This window comes from Paramormyrops kingsleyae, chromosome 12, assembly GCF_048594095.1.
Source record: "Paramormyrops kingsleyae isolate MSU_618 chromosome 12, PKINGS_0.4, whole genome shotgun sequence".
In the NCBI taxonomy this organism is placed as follows: Eukaryota; Metazoa; Chordata; class Actinopteri; order Osteoglossiformes; family Mormyridae; genus Paramormyrops; species Paramormyrops kingsleyae.
The window spans coordinates 22,249,895-22,270,232 of NC_132808.1; the positions used below are offsets into that span (position 1 = coordinate 22,249,895).

At 45.1% G+C, this 20,338-nt stretch overlaps 2 protein-coding genes across 4 annotated transcripts; one reads left to right on the forward strand and one right to left on the reverse strand.

Annotated features, from left to right (window-relative positions):
* Positions 1 to 3,673: 3,673 nt before the first annotated feature.
* Positions 3,674 to 14,657, reverse strand: LOC111835500 (nuclear cap-binding protein subunit 1). The gene is made up of 23 exons (XM_023795885.2): positions 14,453 to 14,657; positions 14,037 to 14,125; positions 13,699 to 13,799; positions 13,297 to 13,453; positions 12,564 to 12,671; positions 12,332 to 12,453; positions 11,568 to 11,637; positions 10,960 to 11,175; positions 10,570 to 10,667; positions 10,235 to 10,298; positions 9,988 to 10,098; positions 9,754 to 9,818; positions 9,582 to 9,644; positions 8,808 to 8,882; positions 8,587 to 8,684; positions 8,345 to 8,470; positions 7,544 to 7,646; positions 7,196 to 7,289; positions 6,829 to 6,932; positions 6,631 to 6,748; positions 5,797 to 5,937; positions 5,422 to 5,535; positions 3,674 to 4,531 (listed from the first exon to the last, which is right to left on the reverse strand). The coding sequence occupies exons 1-23, from the start codon at positions 14,484 to 14,486 to the stop codon at positions 4,418 to 4,420; spliced, it is 2,385 nt and encodes a 794-aa protein (XP_023651653.1). The 5' UTR covers positions 14,487 to 14,657; the 3' UTR covers positions 3,674 to 4,417.
* On the forward strand, positions 14,618 to 20,255 carry LOC111835501 (thiosulfate sulfurtransferase/rhodanese-like domain-containing protein 2). 3 transcript variants are annotated; one of them, XM_023795887.2, is made up of 10 exons: positions 14,618 to 14,739; positions 15,595 to 15,788; positions 15,873 to 16,162; positions 16,282 to 16,390; positions 17,217 to 17,339; positions 17,558 to 17,663; positions 17,812 to 17,927; positions 18,224 to 18,382; positions 18,477 to 18,615; positions 19,448 to 20,255. In XM_023795887.2, the coding sequence occupies exons 1-10, from the start codon at positions 14,640 to 14,642 to the stop codon at positions 19,675 to 19,677; spliced, it is 1,566 nt and encodes a 521-aa protein (XP_023651655.2). In that variant the 5' UTR covers positions 14,618 to 14,639; the 3' UTR covers positions 19,678 to 20,255. The 3 variants fall into 3 exon arrangements, with proteins under 3 accessions (XP_023651655.2, XP_023651656.1, XP_023651657.1); XM_023795888.2 differs by having other exon boundaries at positions 14,685 to 14,739; positions 15,666 to 15,788; XM_023795889.2 differs by lacking the exon at positions 14,618 to 14,739 and adding an exon at positions 14,746 to 15,145 and having other exon boundaries at positions 15,666 to 15,788.
* The last annotated feature ends 83 nt before the right edge of the window (positions 20,256 to 20,338 follow it).

Consider the following 20,338-nt stretch of genomic DNA (forward strand, 5'->3'; position numbering starts at 1 on the left):
TCTTGGGGCAGTTCTGCAAGGCTGAGTGGGATATGGGCAGGTGCCTGGTTCCTCCAACGAGGAACCACTTGGCGAAGCGAACATGAGGTGGCATTGGGTTGCAGACTGAAAATGGAGAGACAGAATGTAGGTGTTTTTTAATGACACTTCATTGATCCCTGTGGGGAAATTCTCTTTTTGCCTACCCCCCCCCCCCCTCTCTCTGCGTAGCACACATGTGGGTGAGGGCAAGCTTGGCGTCGAAGGGCAGCCACTGGCAGTGGCGTCCATGGAGCTGGGGGTTAAGGGCCTTGCTCAAGGACCTACAGACATGTGACTAGTCTCCCGAAGCCAGGCTCGAACCTGTGACCTGCCGATCACAGGCAGGTAGGTAATGGCTGGGGTACATCCTGGATCATCCATACATCCAGCTATTTTCCATAACCACTTTTCCTATTTAGGGCTGTGGGGGGGTCTGGAGCCCATCCCAGAGGCTATGGGCGCAAGGCAGGGAACAACCCAGGTCTGGGTGCCAACCCATCCTAGATCAAAAATTCCTAAATATTATAAAACATTATCAAAAGGGTCAATATGAGTCATTTGCCCACTTACGGCAATAGCTAGTTTCTCTCCATTGTTTCTGTCATGGAGCACTCAGTGCGCTGTCCTGGGTCACACGCCGGCCAAACAAAGAGGTTCTTTGAGGCCGCTGGCCAGCGCGTGTTTAAGGAGAGCACTTTACGGAGTTCACAGTAGGGCAGCGACCGTGTCGGCACCGCTGCCACACTCATTTTTTACTTTCCTCTCAAAGCATCCGCGATACAGGGCCGGTGCTGTTGCTATGTGGACTATCTGCCTGCTCTTTTGCCTTTTGTGTATTCTGTGTATCGTCAGCTGTCACAACACTAGCAGTAAAGTTCCGATCCCACCTAACAAGCAACAGTGGCCCTGGCATATAGGCTATATAATGCCAGGGTCGGGGAAGAAAGACCGACCCACTGGGAAAATTCCCAAATTTCCCGGCAGCCAGTCCACACCAGAGCATAGCAATAGACTGGGCCCATAGCCTAGGAGCTAGGAAGCACTGGGATACCCTGGATGGGATGTCAGTCCATTCCGGGGTACAAACTCTCCCTGAGTCCAGTAACCAGACCAGTTCAATGGCCAACAAAAATCCCTACGGATCAGCAGCAATACATGGCAAGCTGTTCAATGACTATTTTCACTTCTCCATCCCTTTCCTGCATGTGCCCATTGCATAAGCAGTAAACAAACATTTTCAGATGGGAACAGGATCCTTTGGAATGGTGTGAAACAAGCTTCCCCCCCCCATCCTCTCAGCCGCCACCCTTTGGTCCCTCCCCAGTGCTAGTGCTGGTGATGGCATGGGCAGAATGGAACAAAGATGGCAAGGGGGCACTGAATACAGAATGTTGAGGAACATGACCAGCTAAAGAAGACCATTATGTTGATGATGTCACTGGTCCCTAAATAGGACAAAACAGGCCAATCAGAGGTATACAAATCCACAGAAATGCGAGTGATTGGTCCTTTTGGTTGTACCACTTAGGCCTTATGGTCCATAGGAAAAATGAAGGGAAAAAAATGTTTGTTGTAATACTGCTGTCGAGCAAAAGGCATTGGGCCTTGTATTAAATCACACTTAATATAGTAACAATACACATTAGCCTAGCATGAGCACACTGAGAACTCCACTTAGATCTGATCTAGTTTTGCAGTTTAATTCGCCGTCCAGCATTTGAACGACTTTCCTCGCTGCCTTTAGAGAGAGATTTCAGCCAAGCTGCTTGCTGGCACGCGGACACGGTGTGGGCACAGTCACATAATTGCTCCGAACAGCGAAATGGGAAATTACTTGTGGAGAATAGCAGTGATGACGGAAGGAAGCAGTGCATCATCCATCAGCAAGCGCTAACAAATCGAGGCCACTGATTGGCCGAAGAGCAGCAATCCAGCAGCACACCCGGCCCCCCCCAAGCTGAAACTGCTACGCTACAGCCATCAAGCTCTAATCAAGCGTAATCGGCTCACAGAGAGCGGGGGGGGGGGGGGGGGGACCGCTTCAGCTGTATACTGAACCAGTTAGCTGTGCCAGATTTACAGCGATTGATTTGGAAGCATCGGATTAATTTGATGGTGCCCCTAATTTATCGCTACTAATTAGCGAAAGGGTTAAAGGTCAACCCTAGTTATTGAGTTGGCCAATTCCTCATTAGTACACACATGCTAAATCTACTTGCTGTGAAACCCTGGCAACAAATAAGGTCCAGAACAAATTCTGATTGGCCAGCAAAGGTGTCTTGTAGGAAAGCAGTAATTGGGGTTCGGGAAATAGACTTGCGACATCAAGAACGACCATCACAGAAAGATGGAGAGCGTACATCTTAGGGTAATGTAGGGCCAGGAGGAAGAAGGTTGGTGTCAGGTTCTGTGCAATGTTGCACAAAGGTTGACATTGACAGCTGGCGTGAGCTTGGGCAGCCATGCGACACAACGCCGCGATGGTAACTGCGGTCATCAAAGAGTGAAGTCCAATGCGATGCATAGTGGAGGATGGGAGTATAGAAATGCAATTACTACTAGAGGACATCAGCCTGCTTATGTGTATGTATTCGGGAATGTCATCAGGGTAAAGCGTTAATTTTTCTGTTCTACCTTAATGTCAAACTGCTGCTGGCTTAGAACCACAACACTAAATCTTCATAATGACACGTTTGTTACAGTATTTAGTCTGGCATGCATAGTCTAAAACACTAAGCTTCTCTGCACTGCAGTACAAAAAGAAAACCTGCACTGAATATGTCTGAAAAACACTTCTTAAAGGATGAAAAAGTGCAGCTTTCTGAATGTTAGACATTTTACCTAGAGCTTTCGTTATCTCTAGATGAAAAAGTTTCTCTGTTCCAAAAGCATCCGCTCGTACCCTAAATATCTGCATTGCACCTAACAGACCACACATTACACAAGTAAAAGCTTGACAGTATATCTATGCTGTCATTCAGCTTTGAAAACCAAAGGCTCTTAAAAGGAAAACTGCTATTTTTAATATACAAATTGGGGAACATGCTGCAGCTAAACTATACATAAATGTGGAAACATCTCTAGTTTTCCCAGGCATTAAAACCCCACTCTACGTTACATTTTATTTTTAAAATAGCTGTGATTTATTAAAATACAAGAGAAACACCCAAGAAAGTGTTTAAGCTTAAAATTTCACTATGCAATGTCTTAACATGGGAATATGGTATGGCAATGAAAATGTACGAATACTCAATGCCTTGGCCTAGATTGACAGACAATGTGTCAAGCTATCGCCAGGCTATAAAAAAAATCAAACCCAACAGAAAGCATTCTAACCGTGAGAAATCCACCCCTGGCTCAAAAAAAAAGTATTCATAGCAACAAAAATGGGCGATTTTAAGGCTAATTCATAAACCACTTATTCAATTTAGTTACCCAGGGGCGCAAAAAGTCCAGAAAGAAATAGGAGCTGTGTTCAGGATGTCACACTGTGACAGTCAGGGGCATTCTAGCATACAAAAACAAGTACAATTTAGGTTCCCAGTTCACAAGCACTGCAAGAGAAAAGTGGAGAAAGGCGGGGCGACTGCATGACCACACAACAGATGCAGGATCAACTGGACACGAAAGACAACTGCACGAGGCCAGCACATTCACCATATCAGTACCTGGGATTTTATTCAGCCAATCCTGGTGCTCGGACACTTCTGCTACTTAGGTGATAAAACAAATGTGCTTATGCAGTTAAAAGACACCCGGTTCTACATGACAGCGGAACTGTGCGACGGCGTCAGCTTCAGGTCGGGCTCCAAAAAAAGGACGAGAGGCAGAAGCATTATTAAAAATAACAAAAAGAGCTTCCAGTGTTATTTCCCCAGAGTCATAAACGGGATCCACGTTTTAAGGGCTTTGCAAGACAACGTGCTCCGCCACAGACAAACTAACCAACGCAGGCAGAAATGCTTTAGATCGAAATAAAAAAAAAAAAAAAACGAGAACCTGGAATTCGAGAAAAATCAACATCGTCTGCATCCCTACACACAGTTCTCTCTCTCTCTCTTTTTTTTTTTTTTAAATTAAACACACCCCACATAGAAAAGTTCAATGTTTTATAAAATGATGGAGATGCTTGAATCTGGTTTAAATTGGGGAGGGGGTGGGGAAAGAGACAGAAGACATGGAATACAGTTACTGGCAAAGATTCTGCATCAAAATATGCCAATTTAACCACTTCTAATTAAGATGCATGGCACATAAAAATTAAAACTAATCATAAATGTCCAGAGCAGCCATCTTGATGCAAGAAGCTCCATTTTTGTTGTGGTCTGGGCCTCGATTTCACTGGTCTCCCACCCGGCGGAGAGTAGGCCAGGCTGCCCTGCTCACCGACGGTCCGTCACGCCTGCAAGCCGCAAAACTGACGGTACACAGCCAAGATGTGGTGGTCCAGCTCAGCCGTGAAGAGCAGGTCCTCCAGGGTGCCCATGTACTGCTGGATAGTCCCATGATGCTGCGTGGCGGGACAAAACACCAGTCAGGCACATCCTGTCTCAATGTTTAGATGACATGCTCACAAGCGCCCCCTGGTGGGGAGAATGAGGCACAGAATTCTCATGTAACACTAAACCGGGGGTGGGCAATCTTATCCGCAAAGGGCCAGTGTGTATGCAGGTTTTTGGGATAACCTTTAGGTCAGCTGCTCAAACCCAGGTCGTGAGAACTCTTCAGCCAATCAGTCCTCTAATTAGTGACCTAATTAGGGAGTTGCAGCGAAAACCTGCATACGCACCGGCCCTTTGAGGATAAGATTGCCCATCCCTGCTCTAAACGCATGCAATAGGGCAGGGATGGCCAGTCTTGTCAAGAATGGCCATCCCTGCCCTATTGCATGCGTTTAGAGCAGGGATGGGCAATCTTATCCTCAAAGGGCCGGTGCGTATGCAGGTTTTCGCTGCAACTCCCTAATTAGGTCACTAATCACTAAATTGTCACCAGGTCACAAATCACTAAATTGGCCGCCCCTGCAACAGGCTAATGTGGAGACTAGGGTTATGAATACAAAAACAACACACTTCTAATGCTAGATAACTGCTTGAGTGAAATAATGCCTTGGCAGAAACTAAATGTTATGCCAAAGAACCACCGACAATGTAAAATTCTGACAGGTTGAACCTTCATAAGAAATACAGAACCTTACACCAAAAGCAGGAGCACTCAGACATCCAACAAGGGAGACTAAGCTGAATTATACACCGATCCTGGAACGCAGCCATCCCACTGACAAATGGGGGAGGCTATTTTCATCTCCCGTATATCCCTGGGGTATCCAGCCGACCCCGGCTGGGCTCTTTGCCAGCTTGTCGCGGCACGGAGGAGGAGGAGGAGGAGGAGTGCCGGTACCATGAGGAAGATCTGCTGAAGCCTCTCAATGCAGTTCTTGTACCAGGCCGTGTTGAAGTCGGTGCCGGCGGTCTCGCAGTGAGCCAGGTGCTCGGTCAGCATCATGATGAATCGCTGCAGACAGACGAGGCAGGATGACTTCGGGCGACATTTAAATGCCCGACGACGTCAAAACAAGCCCCAATCGCCCTCTGAATCGCGTCTGCACACCACGCTTACGCCAGCTACGGTTCTGGTTCTGCCCTTTTTGCCGATTGTCCTCCTGTGACTGTGACAGGGAGTTTTCCCTCCAAGCCGTTTCACTGTCGTTTGGAAGAACCTGACCTCAACCCCCCCCCCCCCTGTGTAGCAGACTGGAGGTGAAGCTCCACTGACCTGGAAAACTACAAGGAAGAGGTTCTTCTGCTCGCTCTGGGCCGACTCCACCTTCTCCTGCAGCCGGTCTATCTGCTCCTCCAGCTGTCCGTCCTCCTCGTCGCTGTTCTTCTCCATGTCCTCCTCATCCCCGCTGTCCTTCTGTAAGGCAGCGAGCGGGCACACGCACACACACAAACACGCCTTTATAACATGACCCTGGCGGTTAATACCTCCAGCAGGGACTACAGTTATGCTTGTTCTATGGAACAACAGGGAAAACAAGCTAATTTTATGTTTCAGCCCCCCCACCCATTACAGCATCCAAAAAAAAAAAATCACCTGAATTAATACAGATCTAAAAATGACTGAATGGCACCCACCACCCCAAACTTTGGGGACCCTGTGTTTGTGGGGGGGGGGTTGCTCTGGGTAAACGGGCATCTGTAAACTGCCCAGTTTGTGCTCTGAGACAGACTGGCATTCCATCCAAGGTCTACGCTTACATGTTGCCCTCCGCTGGCTCCTGGTCCCCCTTGCAGGGGTGTAACAAATAATTTGAGTGCCCCTGACTAAATGATACCTTTGGCCTCCTTACCGACCTGGGGGGGGGGTGCTTGGCAGATTTTCACAGGGCCCCTTCCAGCCCAGGGCCTGAGAAAATATACCCCCCCCCCCCCCAGCAATGGCCCTGCTCCCCCAGGATCAATCAATCGTTTGCGCGTTGTATTTCCAAAGCTCTGGATGATGTGCACTTAGATTAAAGTGAAGTAACTGGTAGATGTTTGTGTTGCTGGAAGCTGTGGGTGACATTGCTAGAGTTTTCCAGTATGGCTAAACGCTGATCCTCTTTACCTTCCTGTGCTGCTGCTTCTCCAGCTTCTCCTTGGCTTCTTCCAGCTCCCTCTGGATCTTCTGAACATGCTTGTTCATCTTACGGATGGTGGAATGAAGAATCTCCCACACATAAAACCTGTCACGGTGAAGCCAAGCCAGCTTCAGACCACTGAAAATGCATCACTACACAGGCAGGGGATTAGAGTCCAGGCTCACCTGGTGAAGTCATGGGTCATGTCTTGAGAGAAGATCCAGTTGGCAACAGCTGCACAGTCCACGATCTGGGTCCGGATCATCTTGTCCACAAGCACGGAAATCATCTGTTTAATAAGAGTGTGTGTTACATCCACTGACAACTCAGTACAGCAACTCAACTGAAAAATGTTATGCAAACTATCAAAAAATAAACAAGCAAATAAAAATAGGTTTAGAATTTTGTTGAGGACAAAGGAAAGTTTGATAAGGATGAGGGACTTGTCGATTTCTAGTAACAGGACGTGCTGCCGATGCACAGCGTTAATCTCTGGATTACGGCCCATAATCTCGAGTTTGGCCGCGATCCCACACCAAAGCAGCATCTGACCTGGGGGTGGTTCCTCCACACTTCATACACCACGCGAAGAACGTGCAGCTTCCCCTCGTCGCTGTCTGACAGGGACTTAAGCACTTCGTGAAACCTGGAGGGGCAGTGACGTACTTACTGACGGCCAGTCATGTGATCATATAGGATAGCACCTTGTCATTTCTGAGGGCCAACGAAATGCACCTCAAACAAAGATGACGGCTTTGACATGGGGCTGAGCGACCATGCACATCTCAGGCCTACATTAAAGCCCGAGCAGGAGAAAGCAGGACATGCAAAAAAAAACACACACATGCATGCATGGACACGTGCAAACACAGACACGCAGCAAAGCCTGGGTTCGCTCACTTAGCCAGGGCGCTGAAGGAGTGGCTGAACGACTTTGCAGCCAGGTTGAGTAAGGTCTGCAGGAACACTTCTATCTTCAGGGGGTTGAAGCCATCGCCCTCGTCTGTGAGAGCAAGGCATGAATCAGTGTGGTGAGGTTTAACATTCTCCAAAACCATATACAAAAGTCCTGAAATAACACCAGTCTATACTCAGTTTCAGCAACGGGGATAATGTGCAAGTCGTAGGAATCCAACAAAAAGCTCAATGTTATACGTATTAAGTCCATTTCCTTAAACTAGACCTCATGGGAGTTTTACTTATGCAAAAATGTTCTGAGGGAAGAAAGAAAAATTATTGGTTCAGAGAGAAAACCAATCACATTGTAGATGAAGTACGTCCAAACAACTAGAAAAGGCAAGACCAACCAATCAGATGTCTTGGTCCCGCCTCCACTAGTTGGTTGGACCTACCTCATCTATAATCTGGTTTCCTTTTCCTTTTTCCTTCTGCCCCCTGAACATTATTGTGCAAGTAACACTCCCACAAGCTAACCTACAGTTTTGCTCATGCCCAGAGTTTTGTTCACATCCTAGTAACTTCTAACACTGGAACTCATCCAATACATGGTAGCAATGACCTGGTAGCTCATCCCAGGTAGCACAGGGCACAAGGCAGGGGATACCCAAGACGGGAGCATGTTCTATCAGAACAACATACTTCTGCTTGAAGAGAATCTTCTGTCACTGTAGCATACAGTTTTAGGTAGTCGTGGTTCCACCCCCCACCAAGTACAACAAGAGCAGCAAAAAGTGGACCAACCATCATCGTCTTCCTGGTTAGGGTTGGGCACGTCCTTCAGAACTGCCAGAATCTCCTCGTTGGAGGCCCGATTCTTGATGGCGTTGGAGACAGTGATGGACATAGGGTAGCCAGGCAGTTGTGCATCTGTGGGCAACAGCACAAGTTCAGCACCAAGAATACTAAAGAACTGGGACATTCTTCCAATCAACACAAAATCTGAGAAGTTAAGATCATATTTTGCTAAGAAAAACAAAACTTACTTTCTTCACCATATTTAAAAGTGAAAATAGGATCGGCTGGGATTAATGGAGAAAAATTGGCCGGGACAATGTCCACTATGCGTTGGTGATAGGAGAGCCTACAAAAGAGAGATGCAGATTCAGTCTGAACAAAACTCTACAGAATAAACACATAAAGCAGGAACCAAAGAACTATTGCTGGAGTTCCACGCAAAAGTGGAGGTCGCGAATGAGCCACGTACCGCATGCATTTTTCCAGAACTTCCTTGACAAATTTCGGCTTTGGTTTGTCATGGTCCACTGCCAAACAATCAACCCTAAAGCAAAGAGAAAATTTGACTGCCTCACTTGTCAAAATGAACATGCTCAACATTATGAAATATAAAAGAACATTATTACATGAAAAAGGTAAACAAGATTAGCTCAACAAAAACTCATGCGTCACACAGGCTGTGAGGTTGCTATATACAGGGATGGATATAACTAAAACGCAAGTACGCATTCACCTTTAAAAGCAATATATGCAATATATTAATTAATGTAACAGTGTGAATGCATACGAATTTTATGTGCATTTTCGCCGATATGACAAGAACTTACCATGCATTTTAACATCTATACCGCAAATGAAGTAGACGTAGCACATAGAGATTAAAATGCAATACGTACGCATCCACGCTGTTACAACAATCGATTGCCGCACGTATCGCTTTTAAAGGTGAATGCGTACCAGTTATGTCAATCCCTGGTTATATACCAGAGGTAGGCAACCCTGATCCTGGAGAGCCAGAATCCAGCAGGTTTTCTATCCTACCTAACCAGTTACTATCTGCCTGGGATCAGGTGTGGTTCATCAGAGACCAGGTAGGACAGAAAACCTGGATACCGGCACTGCAGGATCAGGGTTGCCTACCCTTGTTATATACCCATCCAGAACTTAAAGACTACTTAAAATAACTACTGTACAGAAGCACTAACAAGCCTGTTAGAAGTAGTATAGCAGTTTCAGCTATTACCAGTCATCCCAGCTCCATCTGAACTGAAAGTTGCTCAAGTGGTGTGAAAACCAGGTCACAAATCTGAAAGAAAGAAATCCAAGGTCAAATCCTGGGACAAATAACGTTTTTGGCAAATACACCAACACATCCCATCAATTCATTAAGGGTTTATAAACTGGCCGACACATACCGGTCTATGCAGGTAGTGTTCATGGTGTCCAGTCGCATATACATCATCTCTGTGGCTTGCGCCAGCTGGTTGTCTATGGTTAAGTCAAACCTTTCATGGACAGATACCGAACATTTATTGCAACAAAAAAAAAGCCCCTGGAACCACCAAAAGCTTCCTACCAGCTGGAGAGAACTGGCTCAAGATTCGAGAGAACTGGCTCAAGGTTCAAATGGGGGAGCCGGGGGAGGATACGACTTGGGGCAGAGAGCCCGGCTGCAGCTTGCACAGCTCGATGAGCAGAGCGGTGTACATGACGTCGATGTGGGGCGGCAACGGCAGCTGGAAGAGCTCGCCGAAGATCACCTGCCCGGGGACGAGAGTGGCAGCTGTCAGCCTCATACATACCATACCTAGGCAACCTGCTCATCGATCCTGCCGTTTTTACAGACTGTTACCAGGCGGGAAGCCAACGTTTATGATGTCGGCTGGGCTTGCGTACCTCTACGATGTGATAGTTGAGGGGAATCTTGCTCTTTCCTGGATAGCTGAGAAGCTGGGCAGCACTGTATCCGGAGAATAAGATGATACAGGTGAGGCATTTCCACCTTGATCTCCATTTAACGTCACCCACTTTATTCAAGACCTTTGTACATCTGCTGCACACCATCGGAAATCAGTATTTCTGCATTGGCCGCTGGCAGCGTTCAGTCTTTAGGTCAATGTGACCACATTGGGGACACACTTCCACAGTATAGGAACTTCTGAAGCAGTAACATGTCTCAGAATATGCAAAGAGCAGCTCCATCTAGGCCTACTAGACACCGGGATGCTCACCACGTCTTCCTCTCCTTCCAGTGGGACTTCATGATGCAGTGGAGGTTCTCCTCAATCACAAACCTCTCTACAGAGTGGCTACCAGGCATCACAGGGCCCTGAAAACAGGCCTCAGGTCAGTTGTTAGGCAAGGACATCTAATTTATTACAAAGGTGTACAGTCTATGGTTGATAAGATACCAGGAGATACCTGGCTGCTTAAGTAGTAATGCACTGAACGCTCAGAATGCACCAAGTTCCATGATAGACAGTCTACATTTTTGCTCCCTCCCAGTTCTCTACTGGGAGCAAAAACTTGGACTGTCTGTGGGTCCCTGTGAACCGGATTGGGAAACACTGGCAATGACATCACCACCTCGTCTTGGGCACTGCGTTACCCAGGGGACTGACCTCAGGGGCATCGGTATAGTCGAACATACGAAAGATGACACGAGGCATGGGGTAGACGGCGCTCTCCGAATGTGGCGGGGGGGTAAAGGGGGGCAGGTTGTGCTGCAGCGCCTCACACAGGACGCTGTCGAAAGCGATGTACGGCCGCAGGATGTGGCGTTCCTGCCAGCGGTCCTTCTTCAGTTTCTGGATCTGAGCCCATAGGCAGTCCAGGTACTGCCATGACAACGAGGGCGACCAATCAACACACACACACAAATAAAACCAATCACAGGAACAGCTTATTCTGCAAAAACCAGAGGGTATAAATATCACATGATTCAAAGGCCGCATTATTTCAAGAATTACTACCCAGGGACCAAACACAAAGCAGCAGACTTTATGAGAATAGTGTGATGCTCTAGGCTAGTTACTTCAGTGTACCAGGAGTCAGTGTTATATTTAAATACACACAGAGTGGAGATTCACAGCAGGTTCTAATCTAAAATACCTTAATGAAAACAAGGGGCTAATTCCCCATTTCAGAATTTTTAGTACGTGTCCTACTGATGAAGAAACCGATGCAATATTACTACCCCACAAGGAGCCGATGGGAACATCTGCATTACCTCCTCTTGTGGGTGAGGCTTCTCTGCTGTCCACACCTGCAGCATGGGAACATGGGTCTTCTGTCGTCTCCTGAAATGGCAGCACATGGGTCTTACAGGATAAAACAGAAACGGGGGAGCTCAAGGGCTCATGGGAGTTTTCCTTGCACAAAAATGCTCTGAGGGCAGAAGGAAAACATGATTGGTTCAGTGAGAGAACCAGTCAGATTGTAGAGGAGGTGGGTCCAAGACATCTCACTGGATGGTTCCACTTCCTGTAGTTTCAGAGCAGCTCAAGGGTATGAAGAAACCAACCAGGTGGCAAACTAGTCAATGTGAGGGCACATAATGAGTTGACGGTGTGTGGCTCAGTGTGTTAGGACACTGTTCCTGGGTTTGGAAGCAGGCATGTGCAAATCGAGTCTGGGGTTGCCCGAGCACCTGGCCCTTTTGCCTTAATGAATCGAAGTGCCCTCTTTTGATACTGCACATGCCCTTTTTGGATAACTGTTGATTACACAAAATCTCCCCCACCGCAAAAAAGTCACCAAGAAGGACCACCCCCCAGTCAGCAAAAATCACCAGTCGGCCGTCCTGTTTGAGCACCTGCCCCATGAAAAGTCTGTGCATGTCACTGTCGGCAGAGCAATTTCGCCGTTGGGCCTCTGAGCAAAGCCCTTAATCCCCAACTCCTCCAGAGACTGTATGATCCTGCAGTCTTAAAAAAAAATTGTCACATCGGACAAAAGTATCTGCTAAAAAAAAAAGACATAAAAAGCACGTACTTCAGGTAGCCATCGATCTGGCTGAGCAGGCGATCCATCTCCACGTCCTTTTTCTCGTAGAGCTCCTTGCCCACCCAGGGCAAGGAGGAGAGGACGGCGTACACATACCAGTCCGAGCGTACCTGCGAAGGACAGAGTCACACACTGAAACGCCGCCCTGCCTCACAGACAGCCGTGCCGATGCATACAAATGGCGTTTTTGTGAGAACGTAGGGTGCAGCGCAGCGATCACCTGTGGAATATCATCCTCTTGTATTACGCACACAAAGTTCTCGAACATGGCCACCATCGAGGGGGCGGCGATCACATGACAGTTCACCAAGTCACCCAGAAAACGGACCTGAAAGACAAGGGCCGGGGGGAAATTGTGCCTCAGTCATTCAGAACCATCCTATAAAATGGGGTTACTTTGTGCATTACCAATTATATTCATTTAATAAGCTTAATTCTCTGACCTGATTGTGTAGACTAGACTAATGGAATAACACCAAAAACTTTATAAGGCAACCTATTAACTCAAACTTCTGGGATGGCACAGAGGTTCAGCGGGTAGCAACGTTTCCCTCACACTTCCCTGTGAATGTGTGTGCGAGCCTTGTGAGGGATTGGCATTCTGTACCCAGTGTAGCTCAACCTTATGCCCTGTGATGCCTGAGCCTGGAGCCTAACCAACATAAGCACTTGGAAGGATAAAAAACGAACAATTTTAAACCCTTGCCTGCAGAAACATCGAAATGATTCAGCCTACTTCCACAGTGCTGCGTGGTGTTGGCTTAAAAATAGACTACTGTAATCCAGTAGTTTCTCCTAAAGCATTCAAAGTGTTTACACCCCACAGGGGCCGCTAAATTTAGAACTTAGACAAGTCACAATATGGCGCCGACATTAAATATTAATCGCATCCAGTTGACTTGGCGCACCAGCGAAACGTTCGGGCGTCTTTACCGAACCATCGCGGCACATACCAGATAAACGGCCTCACTGAACATGTTCGACTTCAGGGTCTCCTTCAGCTGCCGTATCATGGCCTCTACGAACTCGCCGCCGAAGTTGTAGTTCCTCGCATTCAGCAGGCCCACCAGTGTGGTGTAAATTGTTAGTTTCTCAGGGAGCTGCCTTGCCCTGTCAACATCAGCGGATAAGATGTGTGAAATGCAATGCAATTATAGTAACGCAGAAATAAGTCTAGTATTGGTTATTATTCCGATGTAAGTGATCAAGAGTTGTTTCCCACTGCCCTTAATGCTATAGTAAAACAGAGACGTAAAAAAAGAAATTGTTATTCATGAAGCATAAGAATTTCAATGTTCCTCCGAACAGATGCGACTCTAACTTGAAACTTGAACTTGAAACGTGAGATAACTTACACAGAACATAAGATGCGCAGTATTTTGTTTTTGTAATTTGGGAGGTCAGCCTCCAGCACACCTGCAAGGCCTTCCAAATTGCTCTCAAGGGAGGATGTACTCTGCAGATCAAAATGTACAGACATCAAAAAACCAAACTTAAAATATCATCTGCACGTATATTTCGTATATATTTTAATCAGATGAACATTTTGCAGCGCGTCACGACAAATTCACATTATAAGTATAACTTTGTATACCGGTTGGTGGGGGCCTGAAAAACGCATACATCGTCCATTATGAATTAGTTTTTCTTGCACAAATAATATAACAATCTTGGTGCAGACACAGAAAATTACCTTTTCTCCCACTCTACATATTAATGATTCGAGGCGATCTTCTATTTCAATGGGCTCAGATGTCCTCCTTCTTTTATGAGATTGACCCCCTAATTAAAAAATAAAACAAATATAACACAGCACGTTCACGTCAAAATTCCACGTTAACTTAATTGTCCAATGGCAAAGAAAGTAAAAGTTTTAGTACATATCTAGATTATCTACCTGCAGTACCGTTATAAAAGTTATAAGCCGTTAGCTTTTCCAGGATAACATGCTATTCGCTGTGCAGCAAGTTATTAAAACTGCTAACTGACAGAGAAGACACATAAACGCGACCTTGATAGTTTTAATTCAAAAAAACAGCAAAATAAAAGTGCAGTAATGCCCCCCGCTCAAATGGGCAAGGATGCAGGGACACCGGGTACCATACTCACCGTCGTTATCGTCGCTATGCCGCCTCCGGGACATTATTTTAAAAATAGACTGGATACAACCGTGCTAAAGAAACAGGAATCGTTCGAGTGCTTATATCGCGGGTTAAGGCGCTTAAGTAAACAATCCCGCAACGCTGCACCACGCGATATGAAAGACGCGGGGAAGGAATAAACAAAACACCACAATATGGCGGCAGAATTTAAGGTGATGTCTTCCGGGTCACCGACGCGGAAGACCAGTGCTTCCGGTAGCGCGTGGCACCTTCAAGATAAACGCGGTTCTACAGGTCTGTCATTCCGAGCGCGACATCTGGGAAATTATTGATTTGACTTATGCACGTTACAAGCATGCACATTTAACGTATAGGCTGCTTTTATGAACTGATTCATTGATAAACTCCCCCTTTTCATTTTTGTATGCGCTGTGTAATGATCTGATTCGTCAAGGGAAAGTTGCCGATGAAAAATGCTTGATTATGCTGCGTGTTAGAAGTGTAACCGACATCTGTTGTCGCTTGCCTTATACTATAGATCATTTATCTATTGGGGAGCTTATTTCGCTGTAACCTTTGAAACCGATCATTTCCTGTGTCAGTTTCTTTTAAAGTGTTGATTGAGAAGATAATGGAATTTATTCGTGCATTACGCTAACCAGGGGTGGAACTTGTGATTTTTTTGCTACTAGTCTACTGGGTTAGTTCAGAAAAAAAAGTTGTCTGACATTTTGTACTAGCCAGGCTACTGTTCCGTCTTCTTTACTCCCCTTTGGTCTAAATTATTTGACTGAGTGGAGTGGGCTTAATTTCCAGCTCCGACCCTAACACATAATATGGTTTTCACAATGACACTGGTCCCCTCACTTATTTTCCAGTACGTTTATGGGGTACCTGTACTTCGTAGTTTGGTACCAGTTTAACCAATGATGTTACAGTTTGCTGTAATCGACAACAAATGGTGTCATCGTAGAAGCCACAAATTTTGACTCACATGAAGTAGAACTTGCATGTATGAAGTTGGTTTTCAGACTTTGTCTTGTTTCATTGTCAACCATATGTGTGCCTATTTGCTTTCCTTAGCCTGTTTTTCTTTAACTTAACTTTTATCTTGCAATTAATAATGTCAATGATTGTGAATATTCACAGACGTCAGGAAAATTTCAGTATCGCACTTCTTCTACCCCATAATCATGTCTGGTGATCACATGGCGGAGCAGGGAAGTTTCAGTATGGAGTTGCTCCAGATGGATGTTGAGAACCTTGTCCACTGCCCCCCTAAATATGGCAGGCCTCCTTTGTTGGCTGCTTTACGGAAACATCACACACATGCGAAGAAGAAGGTAGGTTGTGTGCATAGGAAAACAAACATGCTTGCTCAATAGGTCAGGAACTCCAGTGGTTCAGTGCTGCCTGTTTTCTGCTAGGCCTTTGCCATGTTCGTAGCCTCTAAGGAGGCTTCCATTCACAGTGGAGTGGCTCTTGGCCAATGGCAGTGCTGCAGGCGCACCTTCAAGGAGCCAGCTTCCATTCACAGGCACGTCGCTGGGACTCACATCGCTGAAATACTTCAGCATACCAGAGGCATCTTAGGACAGATGCTGAATAGGGATGAAAGTGAAAGTCTTGAACAAAGACCGCTGAGCAAAGAGGAACCTCAGGATGTGTCATGTTGGATCCCACAAAACAGCCACTTTAATGAGGATCAGCTGGTCAAGTATGGGCTTTTCATTTCTGCTGTGAAGCCAATATATTTAATGCACGCATTAATTTGTTACCTGACGGAATATTCAGACACAGTAATACATGCTTTGTGTTGCCGGTTCTGGTCCCCAGCGGCCTGGGTGAAGTTCTTTTGTATTACTGCTACTGCCCTTTGGAGGACCCCCACCTCATTTGTTTGTGGCAAAAAGTGCTGTGTGAAAAATTACACCTAACTGGCAAGGTGAGTAAAAGCCCTTATCAATTGTTGATAATGAACAATCAAAGGATCTAATGGTAGCAGGTGTCAGAGAAATAAAACGTGTTTCTCGTTATTGCTTATTTTTCTTTGTGAGTGAGAACATCACCAAACCCAGAAGGCACTAATGGAGCTTTTCCACTGGCATTCAGGAACCGAGCTGTAAAGACGGACTAGTTATGGCGTAGTTCCAGCTTGCGTAAAGTTGCATTACGAATCCATTCCGTAAATTTTCAAGTTACGAGTTATCGGGAATGCATTAATACATTAGATACAATTTTACAACAAGGCTCCTTGTAACTCATTAATAAAAAGAAAATTGTATTATAACTTGTTTACAATTGTCTATTAATGATTTACAAAGTGTTACAACTTAATTAATAACCAGATTATAAACCATTCATAAACCCTTTATATGGGTAGCCTTATTGTAAAGTGGCGCCATACAGGACGATGTGCGATATTACTAATAATGAATAATATATAGAATATGACTTTTTTTTCTTCAGATAATCCACACATATTGATGCAGAACAGCAGTATGTCCCTGCATTTTGACTAGTCAGATGGTGGTTTTGCAAGCAGCTTGGTTTGTTCACTCTTTCAGCCCTAATTGCAAGCAGAGCCTTGTCAGTGCGGATACAGCTCACATGAATTATAATGGAAAACCGCCAGTTTGCGGTACGGCTTAGGTACGGCTCAGATAATTTACAATGGGAAACTGTCATTCCCCAGTATGGCTCGGTTCTTGGTGTCAGTGGAAAAGCATCATAAGTCAGGTTTTTAAGTCTGCTGCTGTGTTTGACTGCAGATTCGCGTGGCAACAGAGGGTATTAATGGAACTGTGGGAGGAACCAAAGTGGCCACAAGGTTATATGTCGAAGCGATGCTTTCTCATCCGATCTTCAAAGTGATGGTGCAGGAGGATTTCAAGGTAAAGATGCTTTAACCTGGAAAACGTTCACATACCATCTTCCCACGCTTGTAGCACAATTAATCGTGGTTGAGGTTGCCTGCAGATTTATCACAGGATGTTTACCAGTGATACTAACCAGCAAGAGAATTTTCTATTAACTAAACGGAAATTTTTAAAGCAGTCGGTATCTGCAAAGTTTCCATGAACAAACAACAAAACGATACTCTTCCCAACAGAGAAGTGAAGGAGGTGCAGAGTGCTTCTCTAACCTGAGGGTAGGGGTTTATAAAGAGATCGTTCCGATGGGGGTGGATCCTGACGTTCTTTCATACAGATTGGCTGGTAAGTTGATTAGCTGCATGCATTTAGTCAGAAATGTGCAAATGAATCCAGATTTATAGCCTACGGCAGGGTCATCGATGGCTGATGCAACAGGATTGCTGTCGATTGCTTTGTTGATATTGCTAAATGCTTTTGATTAATTTCTTAGGCGTCCATTTGGAGCCTGAAGAATTTCACAAAGAAGTTGAAAAGCTTTTGTCAAAAGGAGATTCATGCACAGATACCGTCCTCCTGGACTGCAGAAATTTCTATGAAAGTAAAATTGTGAGTATTAAACATGAGTATTAAACAAATCTTAACTTCTCTTGAGTCTTGTCATTCACTGCAAAGCCTCAGTGTCTTAATGGAATACATTATTTTGGCTTGTTTAAGCCAAGTCTAAGTTGTCATGCAAAGTAATTATAAGTCTAACCATCTGGCCAATTTTTAAATTATTTCTAAGTAATTAAACAGTAAATGTATTGTTTCATTTATTCAGCACATCTCACTGGGAATCGCAGAACCTTCACTATTTGAGATAACAGAAGTTAAGTAATAGAATGTCAATTTTTCACTTCCAGGGACAGTTTAGTAAATGTCTGGCTCCTGACATTCGTAAATTCAGCTACTTCCCAGACTACGTGGATAAAAACCTGGAGCTCTTTCGGGATAAGAAAGTTCTCATGTACTGCACCGGCGGCATTCGCTGCGAGCGTGGGTCCGCGTACCTCCGCTCAAAGGTCAGACTGCTTTCTGTTTTATTTTGGTATTCTGCATTTGCATGATTAGTATTAATTAGCAGAGGAAAAACAGCTGTATTGTGTGTCTTCCCAGGATGTCTGTAAGGAAGTCTATCAACTAAAAGGAGGCATTCATAAATATCTGGAGCAATTTCCTGACGGCTTCTATCGGGGAAAACTGTTTGTGTTTGACGAGCGATATGCAATCGCCTATAATAATGACGTCATCTCAGGTAACTAACTAATACATTTAACTTTTTTTTTCTTTGACATGTATTCAGCAATTCTTTGCAGGTCTTTATTCTGCTTCAGACAGTCCTGCATCTGGTTAGATTCTGGTTGTAATTAAATTGAGAGATTTGTACTGTATACGTTAGTATATCATTGTTGGGAAAGGTTTTTTCTTTATGAATAACTACCAAGAGGTAAGCTTAACTAAGTGCAGAAGTAAACATTTCAGGTCCAGAAAGTAAGAATACAGACCAAGATTTTGTTTCAACCAAGCAGTTGAATATTCTGTGACTCTTTATACTCAACTGGTTGGTTGAAAAAAAAGTTGTGGTCTGGATTTTTACTTTCTGTACATAGAATGTCCATCTCTGACTTAGTGTCACTGACTTAGTTCTCCCTGTGTTACAAGAGTTTCCTCCTTCAGACTTGTACACAAGAAGTGGTTATAGAAAATTAACGGATTGTGCCAAAACTTAATTATTCGTGCTCAGTTAGATAAGTTGTATCTCAGCAGGTAAGAGATCTCTGCCCGTGTCTGAAAGGCCATGGGTTCGAATCCCGTGGCCAGCACAGTAGTCCGATGACCTTTGGGCCCTTGCTTAAGTCCCTTAAGCCCAATTGCACCAGAACTCTGGCAAACCCTTCTCTGTGATCGCTCTGGATAAAATTGTCATCTAAGTAAATAAAATGTTTGTAATGTAGCCTAAACATAATGCAATTGTTAAAACACATGATGAATGTTGTTGAGCTTATTTTAAAAGACACCAGCTGTAAGTGCTCTTAGTAAACAGACATTTTGTTCGCCCTTCTGCACACTTCCGCCCCCTGTTGCAGAATGCCGGTACTGCAGCGCCCCATGGGACCGCTACGAGCTGTGCTCCACGCATTTCTGCTGTCAGCTGCTCCTCTCTTGCACCTCCTGCCGACAGCAGGGCCGCACCTCCTGCTGCCTGACCTGCCAGGCCAAGGGCGAGGTGCCCGACTGCTGTGGCCCCCCCGCCGAGCTGAAGGAGGAGTGTGAATGCACGGCCCTGAGGGCGCGAATTCCCCAGGACGTGGCCTGACATGTCCACCCAGCGAGCCTCCCCATGGCAGCCATCGCAGCAGTGTGCAGACACTGCCACCACACAACTCAAGAGCTCCTGCGAAGATCATGTTGACATGTGACAAGAGTTTAACCATTACAGCTAAGGATAAGAAGGCCTTTCTAGAAACTTCTGTCAGCAACAGTGAACTCATTTTATTCTTGGCACCAGACTGTTGTTTGAACCATTTTTAAGGGACAATTATTTTTTTTATGGATTCTTGAAGCCCAATGAGTTCAGACTGAAGTCCAGACCTGTTTGGCCTCTCTGCAGTTGTATATGGCGAAGAATACTTCATGTTGCTTGATGTTCTTTTTGGAGCTGAGGAAAAGGGTATTTGGAGTCGTTTTGACTAACTAATATCTAACCGATGAAATGTTTATTTTAATCTTTTTTATGGTACACAAATCAAATCAGTGTATCAATAATTGAAAACTGTGCTCCTTGAATAACAAATTTTAGTGCTTTTAACAGTGTCACAAAAGCATCTTCTCTGAGAATGAAGTGTAATGAAGTGTGAATGTAATACTTAAAAAAATAAAGATCCTCTGTTGTAATACCTGTGGATTTAACACCTGTATTACAGTTCATATGTAATTCTACAATAATTTACGCCAGTAATTGCTTAATGTATCCTTTT

Coding starts and splice junctions, on each gene's coding strand:
- LOC111835500 (XM_023795885.2), bottom strand. CDS start 14,486: ATGTCCCGGAGGCGGCATAGCGACGATAACGACG. Junction 12,672..13,296: donor TCAGTGAGGCCGTTTATCTG/GTATGTGCCGCG, acceptor CTTGTCTTTCAG/GTCCGTTTTCTGGGTGACTT. Junction 8,471..8,586: donor TTTTAAATATGGTGAAGAAA/GTAAGTTTTGTT, acceptor TGTTGCCCACAG/ATGCACAACTGCCTGGCTAC.
- LOC111835501 (XM_023795887.2), top strand. CDS start 14,640: ATGGCGGCAGAATTTAAGGTGATGTCTTCCGGGTCACCGACGCGGAAG. Junction 14,740..15,594: donor AGATAAACGCGGTTCTACAG/GTCTGTCATTCC, acceptor GAATATTCACAG/ACGTCAGGAAAATTTCAGTA. Junction 18,616..19,447: donor TAATAATGACGTCATCTCAG/GTAACTAACTAA, acceptor CCCCTGTTGCAG/AATGCCGGTACTGCAGCGCC.